This window comes from Pyrus communis, chromosome 12, assembly GCF_963583255.1.
Source record: "Pyrus communis chromosome 12, drPyrComm1.1, whole genome shotgun sequence".
In the NCBI taxonomy this organism is placed as follows: domain Eukaryota; kingdom Viridiplantae; phylum Streptophyta; class Magnoliopsida; order Rosales; family Rosaceae; genus Pyrus; species Pyrus communis.
Window position 1 is genome coordinate 22,168,686 of NC_084814.1, and position 24,202 is coordinate 22,192,887.

At 37.4% G+C, this 24,202-nt stretch overlaps 3 protein-coding genes and 1 non-coding gene across 5 annotated transcripts; all 4 read right to left on the reverse strand.

The window, feature by feature from the left end:
* Positions 1-1,095: 1,095 nt before the first annotated feature.
* TRNAL-UAG (transfer RNA leucine (anticodon UAG)) lies at positions 1,096-1,175 on the reverse strand. The gene has a single exon. It is a non-coding gene; the product is annotated as a tRNA-Leu (tRNA).
* A 927-nt stretch (positions 1,176-2,102) lies between these two features.
* LOC137711085 (serine/threonine/tyrosine-protein kinase HT1-like) lies at positions 2,103-6,168 on the reverse strand. 2 transcript variants are annotated; one of them, XM_068450290.1, is made up of 3 exons: positions 5,081-6,168; positions 4,095-4,550; positions 2,103-2,529 (listed from the first exon to the last, which is right to left on the reverse strand). In XM_068450290.1, the coding sequence occupies exons 1-3, from the start codon at positions 5,435-5,437 to the stop codon at positions 2,302-2,304; spliced, it is 1,041 nt and encodes a 346-aa protein (XP_068306391.1). In that variant the 5' UTR covers positions 5,438-6,168; the 3' UTR covers positions 2,103-2,301. The 2 variants fall into 2 exon arrangements, with proteins under 2 accessions (XP_068306391.1, XP_068306392.1); XM_068450291.1 differs by lacking the exon at positions 2,103-2,529 and adding an exon at positions 2,536-3,429.
* Positions 6,169-13,401: 7,233 nt separating this feature from the next.
* On the reverse strand, positions 13,402-15,412 carry LOC137711117 (CASP-like protein 4A3). Its single transcript, XM_068450323.1, has 3 exons — positions 14,683-15,412; positions 14,297-14,432; positions 13,402-13,878 (listed from the first exon to the last, which is right to left on the reverse strand). The coding sequence occupies exons 1-3, from the start codon at positions 15,273-15,275 to the stop codon at positions 13,684-13,686; spliced, it is 924 nt and encodes a 307-aa protein (XP_068306424.1). The 5' UTR covers positions 15,276-15,412; the 3' UTR covers positions 13,402-13,683.
* A 1,547-nt stretch (positions 15,413-16,959) lies between these two features.
* Positions 16,960-22,804, reverse strand: LOC137710485 (protein EXECUTER 2, chloroplastic-like). Its single transcript, XM_068449519.1, has 11 exons — positions 22,345-22,804; positions 21,355-21,471; positions 21,204-21,269; positions 20,241-20,347; positions 20,089-20,170; positions 19,176-19,874; positions 18,564-18,690; positions 18,315-18,481; positions 18,158-18,232; positions 17,548-17,640; positions 16,960-17,413 (listed from the first exon to the last, which is right to left on the reverse strand). Exons 1-11 carry the CDS (start codon positions 22,690-22,692, stop codon positions 17,312-17,314), a joined length of 1,983 nt encoding a protein of 660 aa, XP_068305620.1. The 5' UTR covers positions 22,693-22,804; the 3' UTR covers positions 16,960-17,311.
* Between the last annotated feature and the right edge of the window lie 1,398 nt (positions 22,805-24,202).

Genomic DNA, 24,202 nt, shown 5'->3' on the forward strand with positions numbered 1-24,202 from the left:
GAGACAAGGCTTGGGTTGAAGATTTCAACACTGAGCACGGATTCATGGAGGACATTAGAAGTAGATATCGATGATCTTCCTTTTGGTCGTCTGACTTTGTTGGCGTTGCTGCATCAGAAATGTGTATGCATCAATGGGGACATGTACTGGAGGTAAACTTATTCCACGATACACGCCTCTTCACTTTCAGGCACCGACGAAAGAACCGCCATCTAAAACAAACCCAATTACTTGGTCCTCAATCTTTTAGCGACCCTTGATAAGGGCAGTTAGTTGTGATTATTTTGAATCATCTTTTCTGTTGTGCATTTGGAATGCAAATGTAATGTTGTAGCTGCTCTAGGGCTCGCACACTGATAAGAACTTCCACTGTATAAAAGTATTATCTGTGACTTTCACTGAATTAAATCTGTGACTATTTCTTAATTATCTGTGATTTCATTGTGTAAAAGTGTTCGATTGTAAGCTTGCTGTTTAAGGGTTAACAGGTCAGAGGGTTCTTGATTCTCTGTGACCTTATCTAGCTGCTATGCAACGTTAAGGTGATGATACCTCTAATTTGGGGCCAATATATAATCAATGATATTCGTTAATTCCTTAAAGTTTTCTCTCAACCCAAACTTAGGCATGTTAGACGAGAAGCAAATCTGGCAGCACATGGGCCTGCAAGAGCAAGAACTGGAGAGCAACATGAGGTGGCTTGGTGAACCACCAGCGCGGTAGCGGACATCTTGATTGAGGATAGTTCTATTGAGTAATTACATCTTTTTCTTTCTTATTCTGTAATGGTGATCTCTTTTTTTCTCGATTCTGGTTTGAAAGTCTTGGCAAGGATTTTTTTCTAGAAGTCCACATCATTCTATGTTCTAAACATTTTGTAAATATTTTGTCGACATCTTAATGAATATTGTATCTTTTTATAAATAAATTAAAAATTAAAAAAAAAAAAAAAACTTGTAATCAAGCAAAGAGACTCTTGTCCTCACCAAAGTGCAGGCAAAGAGTGGGCAGAAAGTTTTTGGCACAGCGGGGACTCATTACAATCTTTTTTTCGATGGAGTTGTAAAAGCAAAAGAGAATAAAAATAAAAAAAACTGACGGCTGTGGGATTTGAACCCACGCCCTTTCGGACCAGAGCCTAAATCTGGCGCCTTAGACCACTCGGCCAAACCGTCGCACGTTAAACAATGTCACAGATGATTATAAATGTAATCTTCAACTATATTTTGGTCTTTTGTCTTTTTCTCTTTTGGTGTTTCTTCAGCTATATTTATTACTCTTCTTTTTAAGAGAAAACAAAATAAAATGAATTAGTTTAAAAAAAAACAGCTAATTACAAGTGAAATTGTAAGTTAGAGTGAAAGAAGTCACTGGGTGGACAATTGGAAGCAAGCATGACAACATACATGTTAAACTCACTTATATATGGTCAAAGGATTAGGATAATGAGAATCACTAACCTTGACTCCAATATGCAAATTCATCTATTCAATGATATTGTATTATTAATTTGAAATATTATGATAACGTACTAAGCTGAAATAAAATCTCTTTATAGATATGTAACCGACGCATACCATAAACTTTCATATATATCCAAGTCTTAGGCTAATAGTGGCAACGCACTTTAGGAATGATGGAGAGGAAGTTTCAAAAGTGCTTCTATTGAAATTATCACATTCAACCACAGCAAGTAACCTAGTGGTAAGGGCGCAGACTGCAGTTTCTCAATAAACAAAAAAATGTGGAAGGTCACGGGTTCGATGCTTCGAGCTAGTGAGTCTGCTTGACTGTGGTCATGTGGAAGGTCACGGGTTCGATGCTCCGAGCTAATGAGTCTGCTTGACTGTGACCACGGATAAGGTGAAATTCCCTATAGCCTCTCCGGACCCCGAAGGGGTGGATAACCGTAACTTATCACCAGTTGTCTCCCTTATTAAAAAAAAAAAAAAATTGTCACCTTCAACATTTAACATCAAATTTGACTAAAACAAATAAACAAAGAATTTAATATGCACATTATTGCATATATCAATCATTAATAGGATAATACAATTGTTTGCATCACAAGTTAAAACACCAATAAAAGCAGTGACTATGAGTGCTATTAATCCCATTATATTCAAGATAAAAGGATAGAAGGATAAAAAGGTTAACAAGACAGAAAGGAAACAAAAATGTTCACAAATCATAATTCATATGAACATGGGGAACCTTGACAAGAAAAGCATATGTTTACATTTTAACATCAAAACTTTGATTCCAGAAAAAAAGAATCCCTAAATCTTTCCAGAAGCAGATCTACCGGCGACCCGTCCATTTCGGAAAGCATCGCGATAGGGCGTGATTTTCCGGTGGCTCGTAAGATGAGAAGAAATCCGGGTCCTGCTCAAGGGACTCAGCATAACCTTCCAAAATGTGCACTATCTCGTTGAAATGAGGCCGCTTGTCCGGATGGCTTGACCAACATCGGCTGATGAGACGACTGAATGGCGCAGGGCATGTGGACGGCAATGGGGGTCTTGCATTCTGCACAAAATCAAGCAGATATAATACTACATATAACGGAATAATAAGCTTTTCTACAAAGGAAAGTAACACCTTATCATTGTATTAAGACCACTGCAGGATACTTAGTCTACTGTGTTCATACAAAAAACCGCATCAACCCGACAAAGTTTCAACTAATTAGGACTCATCTCATCTTCAGTTCCTGCAACCAAACTTGAATGGCAAACTGTAGCTGTGAACCGCCAAATTCTGGCTTTTGCGACAACTTCCAGCACATTTTTCCCGTTCATGTGGTTTAGTTTACACAAAACATTTGACTTTCATGTTTACGGGAATCATAAGCGCAACCAAGTAAATTGATTCGCATATTGATGCCATACATTCCAGGGGTTATTCAGAATAGTGCAACCACACGAAAAAAGTTGAATGTTCATAGTTTCAGAACCAAAAGGAGATCGACATATATCTCCATAACAGGTCAGCTTTATGTTAAAAGGGTTCAAAACATAGCAACAAAACCGGTTTACATGGGTGGAAAGTGAGAATTCAAGGTGGCAAACAGACAGGGTTCCCAATTATTCCACAAAATCTTAACAGGTGCAAGAAGATGCCAACCGCTAAAACTGAAACAGATCGAAATGTTAGATGCCAGTATGCTGCTTCTTGGTAGAAGGCGATTACGAAATCACTGAAGTTATACTATCATTATGAGGCAGAATTAAACAAACGTTAAATGCAACCCTCCACAACATCCTTCAGAATTCAGATGTGTACATGTATTAGTGCATGACTACCACTGCTTTAAAATATCTTATCAACAAAGAAAAAGATATAGGATTTAATATATTTCTCTGAATTTCGCAGATGTCATTTCCTGCATAGATAAGGATGGCCAAATGCAGCAGGTCCCCACATGATCTGGATAATACAAGGACAAGCATATAAATGACTGTCTCTCACCCCACTCAGGATGCATGTGAGAAACATACTGGTGTAATAGATGCATCACGAAGATAGAAACTAAGAACGATAACAGATAAACTGTAATTTCCTTAATGGCATATTACTTTTACTGGATGGCAATTCAAGAAAGTTTATCAAATGTTGTGAAGTAGAAGAGCTGATACTTAAGATCTTTCTAAGACCAAAAATATCAATGCATGTGAGAGTTATTCAAGCAGTCAGTTTAGGAGGCACGTACAAATTGCATGCTTTAAATTGTATCTTAGTGTGCTAAAATGGGAATATAATATGCAGAAAAGAAAATGATTCAGAAAGGAACACCATCATTCTCTGTTTCCATGAATCTCTAACAGTTTTGAACAGTCAGAAACATATAGGTGACAAAAACAATTTTTAGTAGTACCGGGATTTTTTTAGGCCTGTTATTCAGAGTTCAATATTTCAAGAATGGATATCTTGGCCTCATTTAAATGCGTAGACTAAAGCTTGCTATGATAATATCCCGGTGTCAATAATAGGTATCACCATATCAACACCTCAATGATAACTAATACGTATTGATACAAATTATTAACCGCAGAGCAGGGCAAGTACTATCATGGGTACAATGAGAAAAATACCTTCTGCGATACTGCAAATGCAGCCTGTTCAGGAGTCATGTTGTCAAATGGTGTCAATGCCGTTAAAAGCTCCCACAGAACTATTCCAAAACTGTAAACATCAACTTTCTTTGTATGGTGTTTCTCTTTGATCATTTCGGGTGCCATCCAACGGTAAGTGCCCGTGAATCCCTTTGCACTGCCACACTGTGACTCTAGGCATGAAATTCCAAAATCCGCAACTTTCACAGACATATCTTCCCCTAGCAATAAATTTTCTGACTTGAGATCCCTATGAAGTATACTTTGAGAATGGAGATATTGCATCCCACGAGCAATGTCGAGGGCTAATTTCACAACTAGGCTAAGCGGAACAGAATGTGGATCCTGCTGATGAAGATATTTTCTTAATGATCCCCCAGCTAAATACTCAGTGATAATGCAGAACACTGGAGGTTTCTTACAAGCAGCAACAAACTGCAGAATAAATTTGGTACATGAAGGTCAAAAAACATCAAGGGCAGCTATTGTTTCGACATCAGAATGTTACTACCATGATTCTCTAAAAGTGAAAATTCTTGAAACAACTGATTACAATTTTCGGATTACACGAGATATCAACAAAGATTAAGGTCAGATATAGAATTATAAGGATGGAAACTCTTAAGTAAGGAATCTGCAACAATCAATCAATGCCTAAATGATGAAACAGTAACAGATTTCCTAAACACTGGGCCGAAGAATTCCGGTTCCATTTTCGAGTGCTTTCTTGCAGTAAGATCTTAAAATGCAGGGTTATAAGGGGTTTTGGGTTTTATACAGACCAAAAGATCACAAAAGTTAGCAGGAAGAAAACCTGAAAAAGAACAAAAACAAAAACTGCATTTCCAACAAAACATCAACCAGGACCACATCCTTGAAATTTTTTCCAACAGAACTGAAAAGGCAAGCAACACCACCTTAAACCCAAGACAGGAGAGAGAGAGAGAGAGAGAGAGAGATTTTACAGTGATGATATTAGGATGGTGCAAACGAAAGAGCAAAGCAACCTCAGAAGTGAACTGCTTCTCAAGCAAAACAGCCAACCCTTCATCTTCCTCAGGCTGGCTGATCAGCTTAATCGCCACATCCCTCTGCTTATAAACCCCTCTGTAAATCCTGCTATGCCTTCCCGAAGCAAATTTACACCCAATGTACAACTGTGACATGTCAGCACTCCACTCCTCTCCTTCCCCTTTAATCTCAGCCCCTGAGGACACCAAGTACTTGGACCATGAGACTGCACGGTTATACTCGCCGAGGGAGAGCCTCCTCTCCAGCTTGCCATTGTTGGAAATCTGCTTAAACCAGTGGAAATTCTTCATGGGTCGGCGCCAAAACTCATAAAAAAAAAAAAAACCAGAAAAACTCAGAACCCCTTTGGTATTTTCACTCCTCAACTAGCAGAAAGCCTCCAAATTTGCAGAAAAACTTGGATTTGGAGACGACCCAGAATGATTAAATTGTTGTTTTTGGGACACCTACATTTCGAAATCATCAATCTCTGTGCATTTAAACGCTGGTGGATAATGGATTCAGATTAAGCAGAAGCTGGGAAAAAAGTTGATAATTTTCAAGGCAATAAGCATGGTTCTTTGGTCAGAAATCTTGAATTTCTACATATTTAGAGAGAAACCCACCATTTGAAAGACCAAAAGAAGCTCTGGAAATATGGTTTTCGAGCTTCCAAGCCCAAAACCACACATGGATTTTGAGAAGTTGAGAGAAAGAGCTCAGGTGGTGAGGGATGCAGTAGTTCAAGTAGAAGAAAAAGGTTGAAAGCTTGTAATAACGTGAAGCTAGAAAACAAAAACAGGAGGGAGAGAGAGACAGCGAGAGGGAGAAGGAGAGAGAGAGAGAGGAATGGGTCGGTTGAGAGATAAGTTGGGAAGTTGGTGGTGGTGGTGGTGGTGCAGTAAAAGCATATGCTATGGGCGGGAGGTGCCTGGCTGTACTTGTCTCATCATCTCATATCTCTCCATAAAATTCACAGCTCCTACTCTATACAAACTCCATTCATGAACAGGAACGTGCGAAGATCCACTTCTGAGGAGACAAACTGGAACCTTGTTGATTTTGACCTCTACCTCTCTGATTTAGCCTCTTTGCCCTTTTTATCCCAATGCCAAAATGCCACTGCCTTGCCCCTTTGTTACTCTTGGAATGAGCAAACTAGCATGAATAATGTTAATTGGTGGTGGTAAATACTTAATACATCATAAGCTTTTTCACATTTTGACACGTCAGTTTTTTATTTTTTTGAAGGATGAGGATCTTCTTCGGATCCTCTTTGTAAAGATTTTAAGAATTCTCATATCCTAGTCGTTAATCGTATATCATGCGGTTAGTTTTCGTTAGGTACTATTTGTTTTTAATTTTAAATAATAAAATTCAAATTATTTCTAACCGCACGATATATGATGAATGACTCAGATACGAGGATCCCTACAATTTGGATCCTCCACCCTACAAAGGAAAGTTTTTGCATGTGATTATAAGTAATTGAGCTACGTTTCATATTGCTAGTTGGTTTTATAGTGAAACCTCAACTTTCTTTATGGCATTAGAGCAGGTTGTCTCGCATGTGAAGCCTAACGATCACACTTGCTTCACATCACCCGATTTGTGTCGTTCAATTGTTAAACTTGAAACTTAGCCACACGTAAGAGGACATATTGAAAGAACTAATTCCACATCGAAAGAAAAAAAATAAAGCTTAAAAGAAATTAATTACTCTCCATAATACGAATTAATTTTGTGATAAAACCTCAATTTTTTCAAATACCCAATTTCAATTATAGTCATAATCCACTAGGAATGTCATTGATTAAAGGGTGGTAGCATTAACTATAAGAGTAATTTTAAATATTTTTTAAAGAGTGGTGGCATTAATTATTACTATTAGTAATTTTCATTGTGTACACAACTGGAGGAAGAGATTACTATTTGGTAATATCTTGACTATGACTTATTTTTTATAGGCAAAACATGATTGTGGGCAACACTTGCTAAAGCATTTTACCTCTCAAATTTTGTTCTTCAATCAAAGTTAAAAGCCCCTATGCAATAATTTTTTATTAACAATCATTAAATGTAGTAATTATAATGTTTATTAGCCCTGAATAAGTACAGAAGTTGGATTTGATCGAATTTAAAAGTGTTAATAATTTAACATTGAAATTATCACACACTTGTAATTTCTTTCAATATTGAGATCCGATAAATTAGAATCAAAATCTTATTCATTGTGCACTTTCCTATCTAAAGATTGAGTAAAAAATTAGTGATTAGAGAGAAACTTGTGTACTTCGGCAAATATACCTCATCACTCATCAAGAATCTTTCAGTAAATTTTAAAAGATACAAAACACTTGGTGATTTCATGATCGATGAAGTACGGTACAAACAACTTCTTTACGGGGAAACGATATCTCATTCCAACTTCGAAAATAAAGTGAGCTTTAACGACCGTGCTCAAAACTTCTAAAGCAGTGAGGCACCAACACCAAGGCTATTTTAGTCCCTCAAAATTTCACTCGAGGGTATATGAGTCATTTCATCAAGCAGGCCGTACGTTACAAAACTTGTAACAGTAACCGAAGAGGAGTGAGGACTATAATGTTATGGGCGAAAAGCAAGTGGGCCCCACGCTCAAACAGAGGGATCCGTGGGAGTGTCAGAGAAGTCTTATGGTCCTCTTCCGTATACGGTCTCTCTCTCTTCCCTCTACCTCTCTGATTCCTTTTTAATTTTTAACTTCTATTTTTTATTTTTTAGTATATCGATATTTTTACATTAGAAAATGAGAATTTTAGTTAAGCCACGTAATAGATAACTTAATTTGGTATCGAATTCATCATCCAAGAGATTCAAACCTAAAACCTTTCACTTCCAAGTGAAGAGAAATACTACAAGACTGTAGTATTGAGTGACTATTTTTTGAACTTTATTTACTAGTTTTCCTTTTAAACATATTCGATTAGAGTATGTAAGCCTCACAATGGTTAGCCATAATGTGATTCGTCTTTAATGATAATCGAATCTAAAACCTCTCACTTACAAATAAAAAAAAAATATTACTAAACTGTAATATTAAGTGATAATATTTTCTTTTGTTTTAAATCACCAATAAAACAAAGAAAAAACAAGAAAGAAAACTGATCCGCTCTTGGAGCACGAAAGTTTCACTCTCCGTATGACTTGGCCAACTGACTCTGTCTAGGTTCGCACAGACAAGAGGTACAGCCCAAATTGCACCCACAAGGTACAAGGCCTACAAAGCATGCAAACAATTTACAACTACAACTTGGCTGGGTCCTAATTTGCCTGCTGGACCGATTACCAATCTAAACAAGTCTAAAACATCATTAATTCCTCCCTTGTGTTGTGCTTCCGGTCAGTTGTTCATGCACGAGTGGTCGAATCTCAACTGTTGATGTATGCGACGGCTTACCAGTTAAATTTAAAAGTTTTGTTTGAATCAATTGTTGTTATATTGTAATGGTTAAATATCAGTTGTTGATGTATGTAAGTTTATATCACAGTAATCAACGTCTTACCAATTAAAGATTTAGAGTTAAGTATGGATCATTTGTTGATAAGCTAGTGGGTGATTCTTACTCGTTGATGTATGTCGACAGATCATGGTGACGACCAAGATTTATCATTTATGCTTGGCTGGATATCCCACTTAAACATGATCAAATAACTTTAACGTTATATGCAAACATGTTTGAGGCAATTCATTGGTTAATCAATCTTCGATAATAACCCATGGACAAAAACGTTTTGCCCTTCATACAATTTGATATTTGTGATGTTGTTATACTTCATCTGATCAGTCGACGTTATGATTTCTAGATTTTATCAAGTAGTCTTTACAAATTGATCTAGCAAGGCATGTTAGATGTTGCATGACGTATTATTTTGAGGCTTACACCTTATCATCAAGATCTACAAAACCATTCATTTTTTAGCTAAAATGGTCATTAAGACTGTTATAACTCTTCAGTTTGGTCTCTGAGATTTAAAATTGATAGAGGTGGTCCTTGAGATTGTCCACCATCAATCATTTTGATCTTTCTCTGAAAAATCTTCGTTAAATTGAAGAAACCACAAATTCAAGAAGAGGGGTTGATTTGACAAAATACCCTCAATTTAATTGAGATTTCTCACGAAATAACCAAAATGATTGACGGTGTACAATCTCAATGACTGCTTCTACTATCAATTTTAAATTTCAGAACCAATACGAGGAGTAATGACAATCTCATAGATAGTTTTGAATAAAAAGCCACCAACTATTTTCTGGAAAAAAAAAAAAAAAAAAAAAAAGGAAAAAGAAAGATCAGCCCACCATTGAAGATCGATTTTGCATTAATTGGTAGGTTGGCATGCAGTGTAGCAGATGATTAACGTTGATCAGTATCTCTTAAGATATTGTTAATTAGGTTGGTTGATTTCTTAATCAGGAGTTGGAATCTTGTGAGAGAACTTGCATATGCATATCTAGTTGATAGTTTAGTGGGCAAGGAATCCCAAAACCATGCATTTTCAATCTGTGTATTATTATTCAATTGCTACTTGAGTATTTTAGGTGTCAACTCTTTGTCAGTGGGTCAATATTACAAACTGATTGCCCGTATATTGATAGTATATTAGTATCACAATATCAAATAGGTAACCTTTTCTTTAATAGTTTTTGTTGCAAAGAATCTTCGGGGAAGTTTTAATCTTGTATAGGAAAAGCTTGCATTATTTATCAGAGTAGCGACTTTCGTACTTTCTTTTTCTTGCAGAAATAATCTTTTTGCATAGACTTATAAGTAAGTTGGGTTATACTCTTTATATTGTCAATTGAGTTTTTGGTGGAAACTGAACTTTCTTCACTTTTTTTACTTATTTTGTGGTTCTACGGTTGGTTTTTTTTTTTTTTTTTTTTTTTGAGTAAAAAGAACTATATATTCTTTCTCGCCAAGTCATTATCCTTATTTCTCCATCTACAATCTTTCATTTTTAGAGAAATGTTAAGAGGACTCTCTTAAATAACTCTCTATAAACTCTCTGACATCTCACAATTTAAAGTTAATTTCCTGTCAACATTAAATATAAACAGTGTGTCAAAATATGAGATGTTAAAGAATCCATAAAAAGTATCATTTTGATAGAATTCCCTTAGCATTTCTCTCCTTTTTATTAGTTATTGAATTGAATAAGTAAAAAGAGAATTAATAAATGAAAACAAGAAGATAAGTAGAAAGAAGAAGACGAGAACGTGAAAATGATTACCCAATTATTATTATCATCATAGGGAGGCTGCAATTACCAACACGAAGCAGCACGAAATAAGGGTGCTGCACATGCTAGTGTACCGTGGAAACATTGATGAAAACACCGCGGCCGTACAACTTATGGTGGGTGGCTAATCAGATTAGATGACTTAAAAGAATGATTAATTAGAATATCAATTATCGCTAATGACAAAAGTTTAGTGAGGTGTAAAGTAAAGTATAAGCATATTGCTTTGAGAGTGAGCCTTATATATACAGACGTAATTATTTTGGCAATCGTATATGATGATATTATTAGGCATGACGAACTTTGTTTTCATGTCATATCTATTATCTTCACATGTCGTATCATGTTTAATCTATTATCTTGACGAGTTCTTAACATGTGACGTGATAACAATTCAATTAATTAACAAGTCGTGTCTTTTCGTGTCATATTCGTTATCTTTACAGCTCGTGTTGTGTCTAACTCACTATCTTAATGGGTTCTTAATATGTGATGTGATAACGACCTGATTCGTAAACGGGTTGTGTCGTTTTGTATCGGTTTAACGGTTCATGCAAGAAATTGGTATCTCTAATATTGAAATTAGACAAACGATAACTCATCGGGTTAGTAATGTGTGACTCGAAAATGACCTGACTCGTTAAGAGATTCTTAATAGGTGACCTGATAACGACTCGACTCGTTAACAGGTTGATTCGAAAACTATTATTTTCACATCGATCTGTGTTAGATTAACTTGTCGTGCAAAAAATTATCAAACCTAGATATTATGGCTAGCTAGGGTTTGCATGGGATTTGTATTTATTCGTGGGATATTTACGAATCGGAGGGCTGAGATTCGTCGTGCGTGTATGGACGGTAGTGATGAGTGTAGTACGAGAGAGGACAAGTGGATGTGAAGGGAGGAAGACGGGAGTGAGAGGGAACGTTTGTCACCTAGTTGTATTTTGTGCATTGCATGAACATCGCTGATGGTGGACATCACGTGGAGAACTTCTTCAACTCTCATTTCACGTTAAAACATTTTGTTTCTTCTCATGAACAGTTGATACATGTTCTCAGACTGTCAATTAAATTAATAATTATATATAAACATGTGCATAGAATCACTGACGAAGCAACAATGAAATCACTTAATAACACCTTTTTTTATTTCTTCCATTAATTTGCTAATTTGGCCACGTAATCTTTCATAAAATGATTAAATGCTGGAAAAGATAAAAAATTACTAATCGATATTTGTTTCCTTCATGGTTATGATCATAAATCTTATAACGTCGAATTTCTGATTCCGTCACTGATGACATCATTAGGGTTTTTGGGTCATGGTACTCTTCGATGAAGTTTGAAGTTAGTGGCTCTAGTTTATATATTTCTTGGGGTTTGGATAAGCTTGGATTAGCATGTGAAAAGCAGAGATGAGACGTATAATGATGGTTGTTTGGATATGAGACATGATGTGTCTAAATCGATGCCTGATGTTTTGTTGCAAGTAGTCTGACGCTGAGACTTCACCATTGTTGATAACTAAACCTAACACGCTTGATGTTTGCATTACACAATTATCTCGATCTTTTGCTGCAACTTAGAAATTCTGTCGTACGATATAATTATATGAGAGATGTTACGGGAACATTTTCAAAAGCGGAATTCTTTATAAATTCTCTATCACCTCACAGTTTAACGTTAATTTCCGTTTTGAGAGTCCATGGAGAGTTCGTCCTAGGTCTTCCCGTTCCTTCATTTGACTTATGTTCTTTATGTGGCATTCAAACTGATGGCTCTATAAAATTATGTCGATACTTCCACATATTACGGGTAATGTAGGAGGCATCTCTTCTTTTTTTCCCCAGAGATCCTTAGAATTACCACTACTTAGCTTTCAATTCGCCTCTAACCATGAATAGTTGACTAGGCAAGTGACCTTATACGACAGTGGTGGAAAGGTATTGCATCACAATATGGGTTTGAACTCTGTCAGCTCACTAATCTAACATCTAATATGACAAATATATCATTTGACAAAACGAAATCACAATCCCCAAATCTTAATCAGATAATGGGCCGTTAAGGGGGGTCAGTTTTGATTTCTCATCATTTTGAAAGCGCAACCATTTATTGGAGGCCCATTGTGTCTGTCTGTCGAACACCAACAAAAGGAGAAATGTGGACTTCGTTCTCTTTAAAAAAGAAAACAGAAAAATAATTGGCTTCTTCCCTGAGAGGTAAAGACCCAAAAGAGATTCTTTCTTGTCTCAGTTGCAAATTAACATGTGTAGAAAGATTTCATCATGTTTCTAATGAACTGTTTTTGTACATTTGTCGGACCATCGAAGTATATATATATGCATGCAAGCAATAACATCTCAAGCAAATTACGCACGGTTAGTTTTTAACCTTTTCACATAATAAAACGTGATTAACTTGAAAGTCTTTCACAGAGGAACCACGATGTTCTCAGGCCCATCCTAGCATTTTTTTTTTTTTCATGCAAAAAAGTTTAGTGTTATGCTTATGGTATTCAAGGTTTTTCTGTAGGCTTAAGAGTCACAATCCGACGTTTTAGTTTGATTTCTTTTATCGGGTTTGATTTGAGATTGGTGGTTCCTGTGGAATTCAAACAATCCATTGCTTGTGAACTTTGAGGAGGGAGAGAGGAAGAGAGTTAGAGAGGCTTCAAGTTGAGGTTTAGCGAAAATGATGATGAGTATGACACCATAACAAATCCAAACACAGTAACCGATTGCTAACTATAGGGCAGAGTAATTTTTGTAAGATTAGGAAAGTGTTTCATATTGAGACATTTGGGCTCCTTCTAAACTAAAATTATGACTCTGCCATTTATCTTACGCATATGCATATATATAACTAACTTGTAGATACTGAAGAAATGTTTTCCTATAGTGAAGGAGCTTGTAATCTCATCGAGAACTTCCTTACAACAAGCGACGCCCCTATGGTCGTATCTCAAAACCAATCAGGCATTATTGCGTGAAAAAGTTGAAACATATAGCCGTGCGTTATTGCCTTGATATATTAAGAACTCAAGATTTCACCGTTATTATGATTAAGTATATAATTACACATAAATTGCTATACTAATAACATTAAAGCCGGAACACAGCGACGGCAGAACTGCTCTGCGGAAAACATGCTGTTCGAAGCTGTACAAACGTCGAAAAAAATAACTTTCATTCACATTCCGTAAAAACAACATTCTCGCCAACATGAGAAATCGAAAACCGAGTCCACGGGCGGCCGGTTGTAGGATACATTACGCAGAGTCATGGATACAGAGGTTGTAACCAGATATAAGGGAGCTAAGCGCAAAGGCAACAAAAGCCAGGAAAGCCATGCTAACCGAAGCAGTGGCCATCTCCGTGAACTCATCTTTCCCCCAATTCGATTGCCAGTCGTCGACCCGAGTGGCTGCAGACGATGACGCAGAAATGAGAAGGTATGCCAGCACCTGCAAAGTGAATCAAAACCACAAAAGCACAATGCATTACTTATCCGTACACAAATCTTTAGCTTCCCCCGAGTTAAGGCAGTTTAACGGAACTGTAGTCAACTTAAAACAAAGGCCTAACTACAAACACAACAACAAATCAACGATTCAAGTTTTATCCCTAATGCTTACACGGTTACACCCTAAATCTTAAAATGGCATCGCTTCGGTCTGAAGCATAAGAAAAAAACAGAAGCCTATTTCGGAAACAACAGACGTTAGGTGATGACCATTACCTTCCGAATCAAAAGTATACAAGCACAATTTTCCCTAAAGAAAATTTATCATATTCCACTAAGTACTAACATATAAGGTAATACATTTAACAATAGAAATGTTAAATAGCGATGAAGACAGATGGGCGGGCTGAGGAACTTGCCTGATCCATGAAAAAATCAAAGTGATGACGGAGATGGTGGCGGATCACGAACTTCCCGGTGACTAGATGGTAGGATAGATTATAGGCTTGAAAGGCAGCATATACAAATCCAATTACATTCACAGCTAAGCAATACCTGCAAAGTCAGCACATAATCTTCAATTCATCATAACATTACCTCTAAAAGTAAACAAAAATTCAAGAACCCCATTCACAGTCAATGCAAATGGTGCGCAGTGACGTTCTAAGATTCATACAATCGAGACCCCACTTAGTGGGATAGTGTTGTTGCTAATTTGACTTAATCAGATAATCGAGATTAATAATTTTCTGAAAAAGGAAAAATTAAAATGGAAATTAAATTGAAATTGAGGCGGAGGAGAAACCTGTATTCCTTGTAGCGGTCGAAGGAGTCGCCGCTCCATCCCTGAGTCTTGTCCGCCGCCATAACCGAGAACGAAATCAAGCACAACACCAACTCACTCACCCTAAACCCCAGCGCCGCCGTCTTCATCATCTCCCCCCTCTTCGACCGTCTCAGAATCGAATTCGTCACCCCCTTGGATCTCCCACCGTTGACTCCGCCTTCCTCCCCGCCTCCAACACCGTTGACTCCGGCCAACTCCTCCTTGAACACGAGCGGTGGCGCCACCTCCTCCTTCACCGACCGGTTGTACACCACCACCGGCGACAGCGCCTTGGCGTTCTCCGGCGGCTTCTGATGCCGGAGCGGCGGGTACTGGTTGAACTTGTCGACGGCCATGATCGCCTTGGAGTTGTCGACCGGCTTCTCCGGCGAGTTCTCGGGGGACTGGTACGGCGGGCTGTCGGGCGGGTCGAAGGCGTCGGATCGGATCGGGGAGTGGAATCGGAGGGGCGAGTCGTCGGAGGTCAAAGACCAGGACTTCTTCATGTTGGGATTGGATTTCTGGTGGTGGTGGTGGTGGTTGGGTTTCTGAGTTTGGGGTTGGGATTCCATTTGGCGCGCATAAAATTTTCTCGGGAGATTTATCGAGTGGGAAAAAGAGTGTTTGGGGACTGAGAAAGTGAGAAGAGAAGTGATGGCGGTGGGACTCCGGAGTCTTTGAGTTGATGTTTTCGCGCTGTGAGGAATTGGCCCACGTGGAAAGCTTTCCTTCCCGCTTTACTACTTACTAAAGCGAGAAGCTGATTGATTCATACGACGTCGTTACCTGCCTCGTTTACAACTGGCAAATGCCACGGCGGAAAGCAAAGTTACCAAACCACGGGTCACGTAAGTTAATTCAGTTGATCAGTGCATTACTTAAGTCGTCAAAATACCAACGTATTATTACACCGGTTTATTATCTACTCAAACGTTTAATGTTTATATAATGTTATTTACTCATTTGACTTACATGATAATGTAATTTTAAGTTTCGAAACGTGCATCAGTTAGTCCTCACTCAAATATAAATCTTGAAAATTTTCACCAAAATCGAATTTCTTTGAGTAATTTGGTTGTTATCATGAACATCTTATCGTTTTATTGGCGTTGATTTATTTGCTTATTTATTTAATTACGGTGACATGATTAATTGTTTTTCAACTTCGGTGAATTTTACAAACATGATATTTTCATAAGTGTATGATTATCGTGTTGATTTATATTTGTAACAAAAACTATATCAAAATTATAGCTAAAAACTAAGTGCTAATAGTGGTGGAAGAAAAAGAAAAAAAAAAGGCAAGAGCTTTAAGAGGCTGAAGAGGAAGACTTGCATGGCAAAGGTAAAAGGCAAGAAAAACACATAAAATGGTAGAAAATCCAAGCAAGGTAGCTTTTAAGTATAAAAGCTTTCTTTATGTAAAGTTTTCTTTAATTCACTAGTGCGCTATCTTTCATCACCTAAAGCCATAAATTCCTTCCCCAACTTTTCCATCTTGCTTCCATCCAAGATTCCTCCTCGGGAATTCAGGATTTTGAGAAATTTTAGTGTTAAAAGTACAAGATTTTCAGAGAGAAACAGAGCGTGAACGGCACAAAAAAATTTCAATTCGCCCACTAAGGGATTTCGTAAAATACTTGGTTTGTTTGTTGTCGTCAGCCAAACTATGTTGCACATATGTCAACATATATTGACATATGTTTTCAGAAAATTTGTTGAGTGATGTTGACGTACTCGTTAAAATATGCATAACAAATATTACATCAAACACTTGATAAGCACAAAAGGAAGCCATCAAACATTTAGATGATCCCCGGAAGATCGTTTCCTATACTCCGAGTGGTCATGGGACCACCTCGATCCCAATGTACATTCGCCTCTGCCTCATGTAAAATTGTGAAGACAATTCAACAATAAAACACAGTTGTACGAAAAATATTTGATAATACTCTTTTACAAGATAGTCTGACGTGTTATGTTAATCACCGTGAATCAAATCGTCAAACAAAGATCATGGTCAATAGTTAGGCAAAACACTTTTTCGAAGAAATTTTATGCGCAAAACAACCAAGAAAAGCATCTCTTTTAATCACTTCGGTCTGTGTATCATGTTTATTGATCACGTTGGCTTTACGGTTTAAATTAACAAAAAGAAAGCACCAAGAAGTTTGCTTTTTTTCCCTTTAAGCAACCACAAGATATTTCTCCATCAAGTTTTAATGAGTTACCATCGTCTAATCCATCAACCAGTCATGATAATAAACCATGTTTGTACGATAAAACATTAACAGTCGACACAGAGAAACCGGGCAGTATCCGGAAATGTTCACGACCTGGAGCATCATCGTAGTTTCAGTACCGGTCGTGTATATATATATTTGGTCAGCAAAAATGATATAAAGCTCATGGAATTACATGGGGGTAGCAGATGGAAGTTGAACATGGGAGGAAAACAAAAAACTAGAAACCAATAACTCCAGAGTGCGTACTTAAGTAGGCGGCGCTAACTTCTTTGCTCAGATACGGTACACTTGAAGAACTCTTCTCTGACATCTGTCTGCCATATCGAAGTTGTAAGAACTCGAAAAGATTAGGAATCATTGGTTCATTCTGGTAGTTTCAGGCGGTTGAACAGTACAAGGAAACTTTGCTCGGGGATGATGTAAAGAAAACCAAGATCTGCACTTTTGATGTATGGTCCAATGCCCTGCACACGAAGTTGCAAACATCAAGCAAAAGAAGGAAAATGTTGGAAGATACAACGCCGGTTCTTTGAGAGTTTTCTGGCTAATCAGATTGTATAAAGTAAAGCTAGTGGGTATACTGAACCGGTCTATTCACCTTGTTACTGAGCTGGAGAAGTTCTCCTTCAACCCACTGTGGATTCTGGAACCCAAATTCTGCTATTCTTCCTTGTCCCTTGTAACTTGCTACCTGGATAATTGAACACCTAATCAGCAGCATATATCCAGAGTTTTATTTCGATGCAGCCTAAAAGACATTCTTTAATTCAATCCGTTATGATTATGATGCCAAAAAAGGGTTAATGCAACTTTTCCTTCACACTATTCCTTGTGTGGGTTGAAATGATATCGAGAGAAATCGTCGTGTTTCTTCACGAAACATGAGGCACGGGCGCGCAGTTCATGATCCTATAGTATTTATACGGTACTTTAGAAAGGCCCCTAGTAGAAAAAAGGGTATTAACAATTGTACACGCCAGTAAATATTTTTTATTAAGAACAGCAAAAATTTTCTCGATGTTTTATGCAAAACGAGCAGAAAGGGTTTTCTATAACTGTTAGGCATGTGTTCATCTCCTAGTTTCCATGGTACTAAGCAGAACATGCTTCCTTGAGTTTTTGGTCTTAGAACTCTAGAAAGAGAGGAAAAAATAATAACAACCAACCAACACATGCACATACAAAGAGAAACTTCAGAGTATTATTACCACTCCTAACTCATCTGGATACAATCCACGGTTAGATTGGCGGTTCCCTTTCCCAATTTTAGCACGAAATGTCACCTGGATATGCAAAAATTGGTTTAGTACAAAATCGCTGAGCCTGTAGTAGCATAACTATTACGAAATTTGGAAAGCTATAAACCTGGCCAGCAGGAACATTCAGGTCCCCAGTTAGCTTAACTGCTTCAACATATTCGAAGAACTCCACATCTGAAGAGTCTTTGCCTTCTGAACTATTCCAGTGTCCGTACTTACGCCTGAGTTGCACTACCTCATTGCCATAAGGGCCAAATGCACCAACATACAGGCCTATACTTCAAACAGAAGAATTCCTCAGAAGATTGTCCCTTTTCTAAGTAAAAGGTAAAAAGTGGAGGATAAGAAAACTGACCTTCAAATGGATCCAGATCTCCTCTTGAGGTGTTGAGCCGACTAAAATTTGTATACTCAGATAATCTATTCCGCTTCTGAGCTTGACTAACAGCAAACTTGACTATTTCACGCATATTCCTTGTCATCTGTTTATAATTTAACGAAAAACTACGAACTATAAGCAAATCACATCACTGTCAAGAAAAACATAACATTGCGCCCAGAGTTAATGAGGATTTTGATAGATTTTTCAATCGTAACTGGTTAGTATCAGTCTGTTCTAAAATATAGATCTAAAACAGCAAAACCTTCCACCAGTTATGTGAATTAAAATATAAACCCAAACCTTTGGTATTGCCCACATAATTTATAGCTGAGCCAAACTCTGGCCATGATGCAAGTTTCCTAGAATTACTACATCTATAAAAGCAAAACAATAGAAAAAGGAAAGAGGTAGACATCAAGCAAGGGTAGTCCTTGGAAATTCCTGATGCTCAAACCCTCATATGCCATGAGTCGACCATGTACAATAAATGTATCCAACTCAAATGATTTTATTCACGAACCCAATTACTTTTATACCAATTGAAAGAGTTAGGTTTTTGCTGTGTAAATTCCACATTCAACTGACCTTTGAAGAAAGCTTGTCAGAATTAAAAAATGCCTTGGCAACCTCAGAAGGCATGAGCTCAGCAGCACTTTTAGGTGCCAGAGCTGCCACCTTGAACTTAGATGCTTTACTTTCTCTAGTGTCATGATCTAGGCTTCTCCCCGGAATATGCAGCACAAAAGAATCTTTCTCCACATCTTTGATTTCAGCGGGCCGACGCACATACTCATCCTTGCTAGGAGCATCCTCATTATTATGTACAACCCCACCAATAAAAAGTTTCATATCCAAATCCTTTTCATCTTCTATATTATCGCTACCTTCTCCTAGAGTGACCTCATCAGGCTGAATTTCATCCAAATTATCCACTTCGTCTTCAGAATTCTCATCAGAATCTGACGAGACACTATTTTCTTGCATCAATTGGTTTGCAGAATTGTCATCCTCTATCACTTCCTTAGCAATATCAACATCCATGACTTTAACTTTCAGTCCAGGAATTTTTTTCTTAAGAAAATTTAACACACTTTTTATTCCCTCCTCAGTTGCTCCTTCAATATTAAGGCCCTTTTCCTCGCTGCTCTCGGCCTTACCTTCATTTTTCTGAACATCTACTAGGGTTGCATTCTCAAGTTCGGAAGTGGATGAGCCTTTTTCAGGTTTGGACGGTGTAACACCGGAGTTTGTTGAACTGCCTTTGGGTTGGTGTAAGTACACTACCTGCTAACAGATATGATATCAGAAGACCAGAGAGAGAGAGAGAGAGAGAGAGAGAGAGAGAATTTCACACAAACTGCATTAGACAGGTGAAAGATAGTTCAATTGAAAGATCTGCTCCACAAGGCAATCTTCAACACTTACAAAATTTAAATGGCAAGCACATATATCAGATGAAATATTATTATTATTATCTACTACACGCATCTGTACTCACCTGCATAACGTATGTCCCATCAGCATTTTTTACCACAAAAATTTCAAATAGGGGGCTTCCTGGCGATGATGCAACCAACTGTCTGCAACAAATAACAAATCAGTAACTTTCTCCGGTGGATAAAAAATAATTCAAAACCTAAAAGATCTTACCTTGGACTGTAACTCCTCCCAATGAATCTGCCCACACCAGGAGTTATTCGTATTAGTCTTCCAAAAGGATCATCTGAATCTTTTGGGTAGCCAACCCACCAACCTACCTGTAGATACAGACAGAATCATTGAGGACACAGCGAAAATCAAACACAAAGCAGGCCTAATTAATAAGGCCTAACAATCAAATTCATAAAAACATCTTAAAGATGCCAGGAAATGGAAAACTAGGCACTTTTCTGACTCGTGTTTCCTGAACCATAGGCAATATAATCTATCAAGTTATCCATTTACAATCAAGGACTCATATAATTAATGATCCATAAATCAGAAATGATAAAAATAGCTTCGTATGAACCTGACTCAACCAAGCAGGAGACGAGCATTAGAATTACATCAGCTTCAGAAACCATCTTAACCACATGCTAATCCATTATATTACAGTAAACATATTGAAAAGGCTAATTAAACACAATATATAAGTGACATTCATGTCATAAATAATAAACATAAAAGAACTCAATGTCATTGCAGCGCAAATAATCTCCAGAGACACAAAAGTCTATATTTGTGTGGACCAAATGGAAATGGAATGTTTCGACTTTTGCAGAGAAAAGCTCAAGGATTTATTATGTGTAGGACAAAACAGGGAAGGCAGTGGCATGTAAGTGATGGTACAGACACAAAGGTCTAATATATGATAAATGTAATCACTTCCTCCCCTCGACACTTTGGAGGCAGACAAAAACTGCCATGACTGCCATTAAAATTCATGTACAAAGGAAACCATAATATATCTAATTCTTGAACGAAATCTACTTGTAGTATTTTAAATAAGTGTGAAAAGAAAAGAAGAGTAAAAGCTGCCTGTTCCAGCCAAGAAAGATAACTGAACTGACAAGACATGTCGTTCAAAATTGGAAGAATCTGAATATATAAGCCAGTAGCAAGTGGGAAGCTTACCAGTCCACTTCCTGTGTATCTACACAATCTCGAAGCATCATGGTAACGCTCTTCCTCAATCGCATTCTGCAAACATACAACAGACCAGGTAAAGAAACAAATTTTGATGTGAGCAAGTACACAATTATAATAGTACATATGCTCCACTAACCTTCAATTGAGACATGATCTCAGCAACAGTGTCCTTTGATGTAGCTTCTGAAATAGACATTTTCAGTTTTGCAGCTTCCTCAAAATCTTCCTTCTCAATTGCATCTTCAAGTTGAAACTGCACGTAGCAGCAAGGTTTTAAAAATAATCAAAAGCACTTGTAATTCTTTATTTTTGGTTAAGTTCAGTTGAGCTTTTTTCTTTATACGTGCAACAAGCTCTACCAACGGTGAACCGCCCTAAGCAACCGAGACTACAGAAAAAATATCAATCTTTGCACTGGTACATGGTTCAGGCGAAAGTAAGAAAAGGCGGATGGAGCAACTTTTGTAACGTCAATGTTCACCGCCATTTGACAATTTAGCAACTTTAAGAATTCCGTGAAACTTGCTAATCTGCCGGAGAACAGGGTAACAAACTCTCCACATCTTCCCAAATTTCTCATGCAATTCAAACAACGCAAAGTAAATCTCAAAATTCTCAAGAACCAAGTTCCAAAATTTGTTTTACGTTTCACAGCTGTCTTAGAAAAGGATCCGAACGGGTGAATTATGTTCTATAAAACCATGAGAAATGATAGCAAAAGGCGCACGGATTTAAACAATTATAAAGCTCAAAGTAAAGAAAAATTGATGAGCTTGATCAATGATATATAATCATCACAAGCTACGAACTTCAAGTAAATTCAGCTTACTTTTGGATTTATGAACTTTGCAGTTCAACTAATAGAGTACTAAACATAAAGTAATATTTCAGCAACTGGGAACTCTACATTGAAAACCAACAGAATTCCAAATAAATTCAGAAGTAACCATCCAAATAAGTTAAGCGATATAACCAAAAGCACTTATGAGCAAAAGTGCTTTGTACAAATCATATCATTTCCCAAAAACTAACGCTCTCTTACTGAATCAAGTAGACAAAAATTTAAACTTTGTTAAAATTCAGCAACTGGGCAAAAAAAAAAAAAAAAAACAGAAAACCCACATACCTTGAGAACAGAGGCGAAGCTCTCAGCCTGTTCGACCTCGGAGAAATGGCGACTCCACCGATTCCAATCCCATTCCAAAGACGACCCGACACAGTCCTCACCGTAACTGTCGCTCTCACTGCACCGGCAGCACAAATTCGTGCTCTTCCGACTCCTGCTACTACTTGAAGACGAAGAAGATGAAAGCTTGGCCTGAGCGGAGCAGCCCCAACTGAGAACAACGCTCAGATTTTTATTGGAAGTGTTTAATTTGGACTTGGTGTTGGGCAAGAAGCCGGAGCAGCAATTGGGTCCGAATTGGGGCAGTGGGATTGCTTGTCCCACGCCCCATCCATTGGCCACCGCCATCTCTCTCTCTCTCTCCTCCCCGCAATTCTCTGTGTGTTGGATTTTGTGGGGAATTTGAGAAATCAATATTATCCGAGTTTTCTGTGTTTATATTGGTGCAGTTGGAGACGAAAATGAAGACTGGAAGAGATATGGATAGAATCGCCCGGTTAACTGTTACAATTCCAGGTAAACCAGGCCCACTAGATCTATGGGTCCCCTTTTTTTCTTGAAGGCAGATTCTCTGCCCCCTCCTACTTTCTGTGTTCTCTGTTTTGTGTGATAACGGTTAAATCACGTCAATATTTTATATTACTATTCCTTTTTATCTTATTATCTCTATAAAATATTGACGTGGTTTAACCGTGACCACACAAAACAGGAGAGCACGAGAGGACACGAAAAGTGAGATGACAGAGAATCTCCCTCCTTTTTTCTTACATTACCAAATTACTAATCGCACATTGTTTGGCTGTTCAAGGATAATCATAAATTCGCACGTAAAATTTTTCGTGTTTGAATTATAAAGTTTTGTGTTTATGATCATAATCGTTCGTATTCTGAATCATTCTGTAAAGATCATTTCTGGAAAAAAAAAATATTTGAATGAAAAAGTAAAGTCGTTTAGTTAATTTGTTGTAGTAAATACATAGATGGTTCGTAATGCTTTTACAATTTCCGTTCATCTGTTTTTATACAATTTGATTTATAATATTGCGGTTGGTAAAACTACACAACCTTAGTTTTAATTATTTTTTAAAGATAACAATTATGATTATAAACACAAACAAACAATTTTGAGTAGCACACCCTGCTCATTTTTTAAGAAGCAATATTGTATTATTCTTACAAATTGGATTAAATTTTCGTTTAGATTTGGTGGCATTTGATTCTCCCACTTCGATTCAACTTCAATTCCTTTCCGGCAGGTACTTGACACGTATAAACATTATTTGCAATTTGATGTGCGTGCATTAGTATAATTTTAATAAGTTATTTACTTATGTGTTATTTGTGTGATTGTTGATGAACATTAAGAAGTCGAACATTATCAATAGCGAATCTTACTTTTGTTTTACGTACAAAGTGAGAGTGATGTATAAACTTATCATTTTTGTTGGAAAATTCAAACTTAAGTGTAAAAGGACGAGAATGTAATACTAACCAAAGTATGAGTGGTTTGTAAGAAGAAATTTAGTGTGAGGACGAGAATGTAATATTTTCGAAATATTAAAAAAGTTCTCGTTTGTAAGGCTGTCATTAGATAAGTTAAACACGCGTAATAGCGATGTGTTATATGAGATCAGAATATGCCTCTTTCAACCAAATACGCAGCTAAAGGATGAGTGTTTGACCCACCACTTCTCTCCGCTGGTCGCCATGTGTCACAGCTGCGAGCAAGAAAAATACAGCACGACAGTTTGGCAAAATTGGATGAGTGGACTACAAAATTAGGCTTACACGCTTTCGATAAAGGCTGTAAATATGCCACGTGTATTGCCACTTGGCTTGAAACCTGCCTGGGGACAAG

Excerpts from the sequence above, each read along its gene's own strand:
- LOC137711085 (XM_068450290.1), bottom strand. The coding sequence starts at position 5,437 with ATGAAGAATTTCCACTGGTTTAAGCAGATTTCCAACAATGGCAAGCTG. Across the intron at positions 4,551-5,080 it reads ACCATCCTAATATCATCACT|TTTGTTGCTGCTTGTAAGAA; the intron begins GTAAAATCTCTC and ends TTTATTCTGCAG. Across the intron at positions 2,530-4,094 it reads CATTTGCAGTATCGCAGAAG|AATGCAAGACCCCCATTGCC; the intron begins GTATTTTTCTCA and ends GATTTTGTGCAG.
- LOC137711117 (XM_068450323.1), bottom strand. The coding sequence starts at position 15,275 with ATGGAATCCCAACCCCAAACTCAGAAACCCAACCACCACCACCACCAC. Across the intron at positions 14,433-14,682 it reads GACCGCTACAAGGAATACAG|GTATTGCTTAGCTGTGAATG; the intron begins GTTTCTCCTCCG and ends CTGACTTTGCAG. Across the intron at positions 13,879-14,296 it reads TTGATTTTTTCATGGATCAG|GTGCTGGCATACCTTCTCAT; the intron begins GCAAGTTCCTCA and ends TTCACTTTGCAG.
- LOC137710485 (XM_068449519.1), bottom strand. The coding sequence starts at position 22,692 with ATGGCGGTGGCCAATGGATGGGGCGTGGGACAAGCAATCCCACTGCCC. Across the intron at positions 18,482-18,563 it reads AGATCTGGATCCATTTGAAG|GCCTGTATGTTGGTGCATTT; the intron begins GTCAGTTTTCTT and ends TTTGAAGTATAG. Across the intron at positions 17,641-18,157 it reads ATCCAGATGAGTTAGGAGTG|GTAGCAAGTTACAAGGGACA; the intron begins GTAATAATACTC and ends TCAATTATCCAG.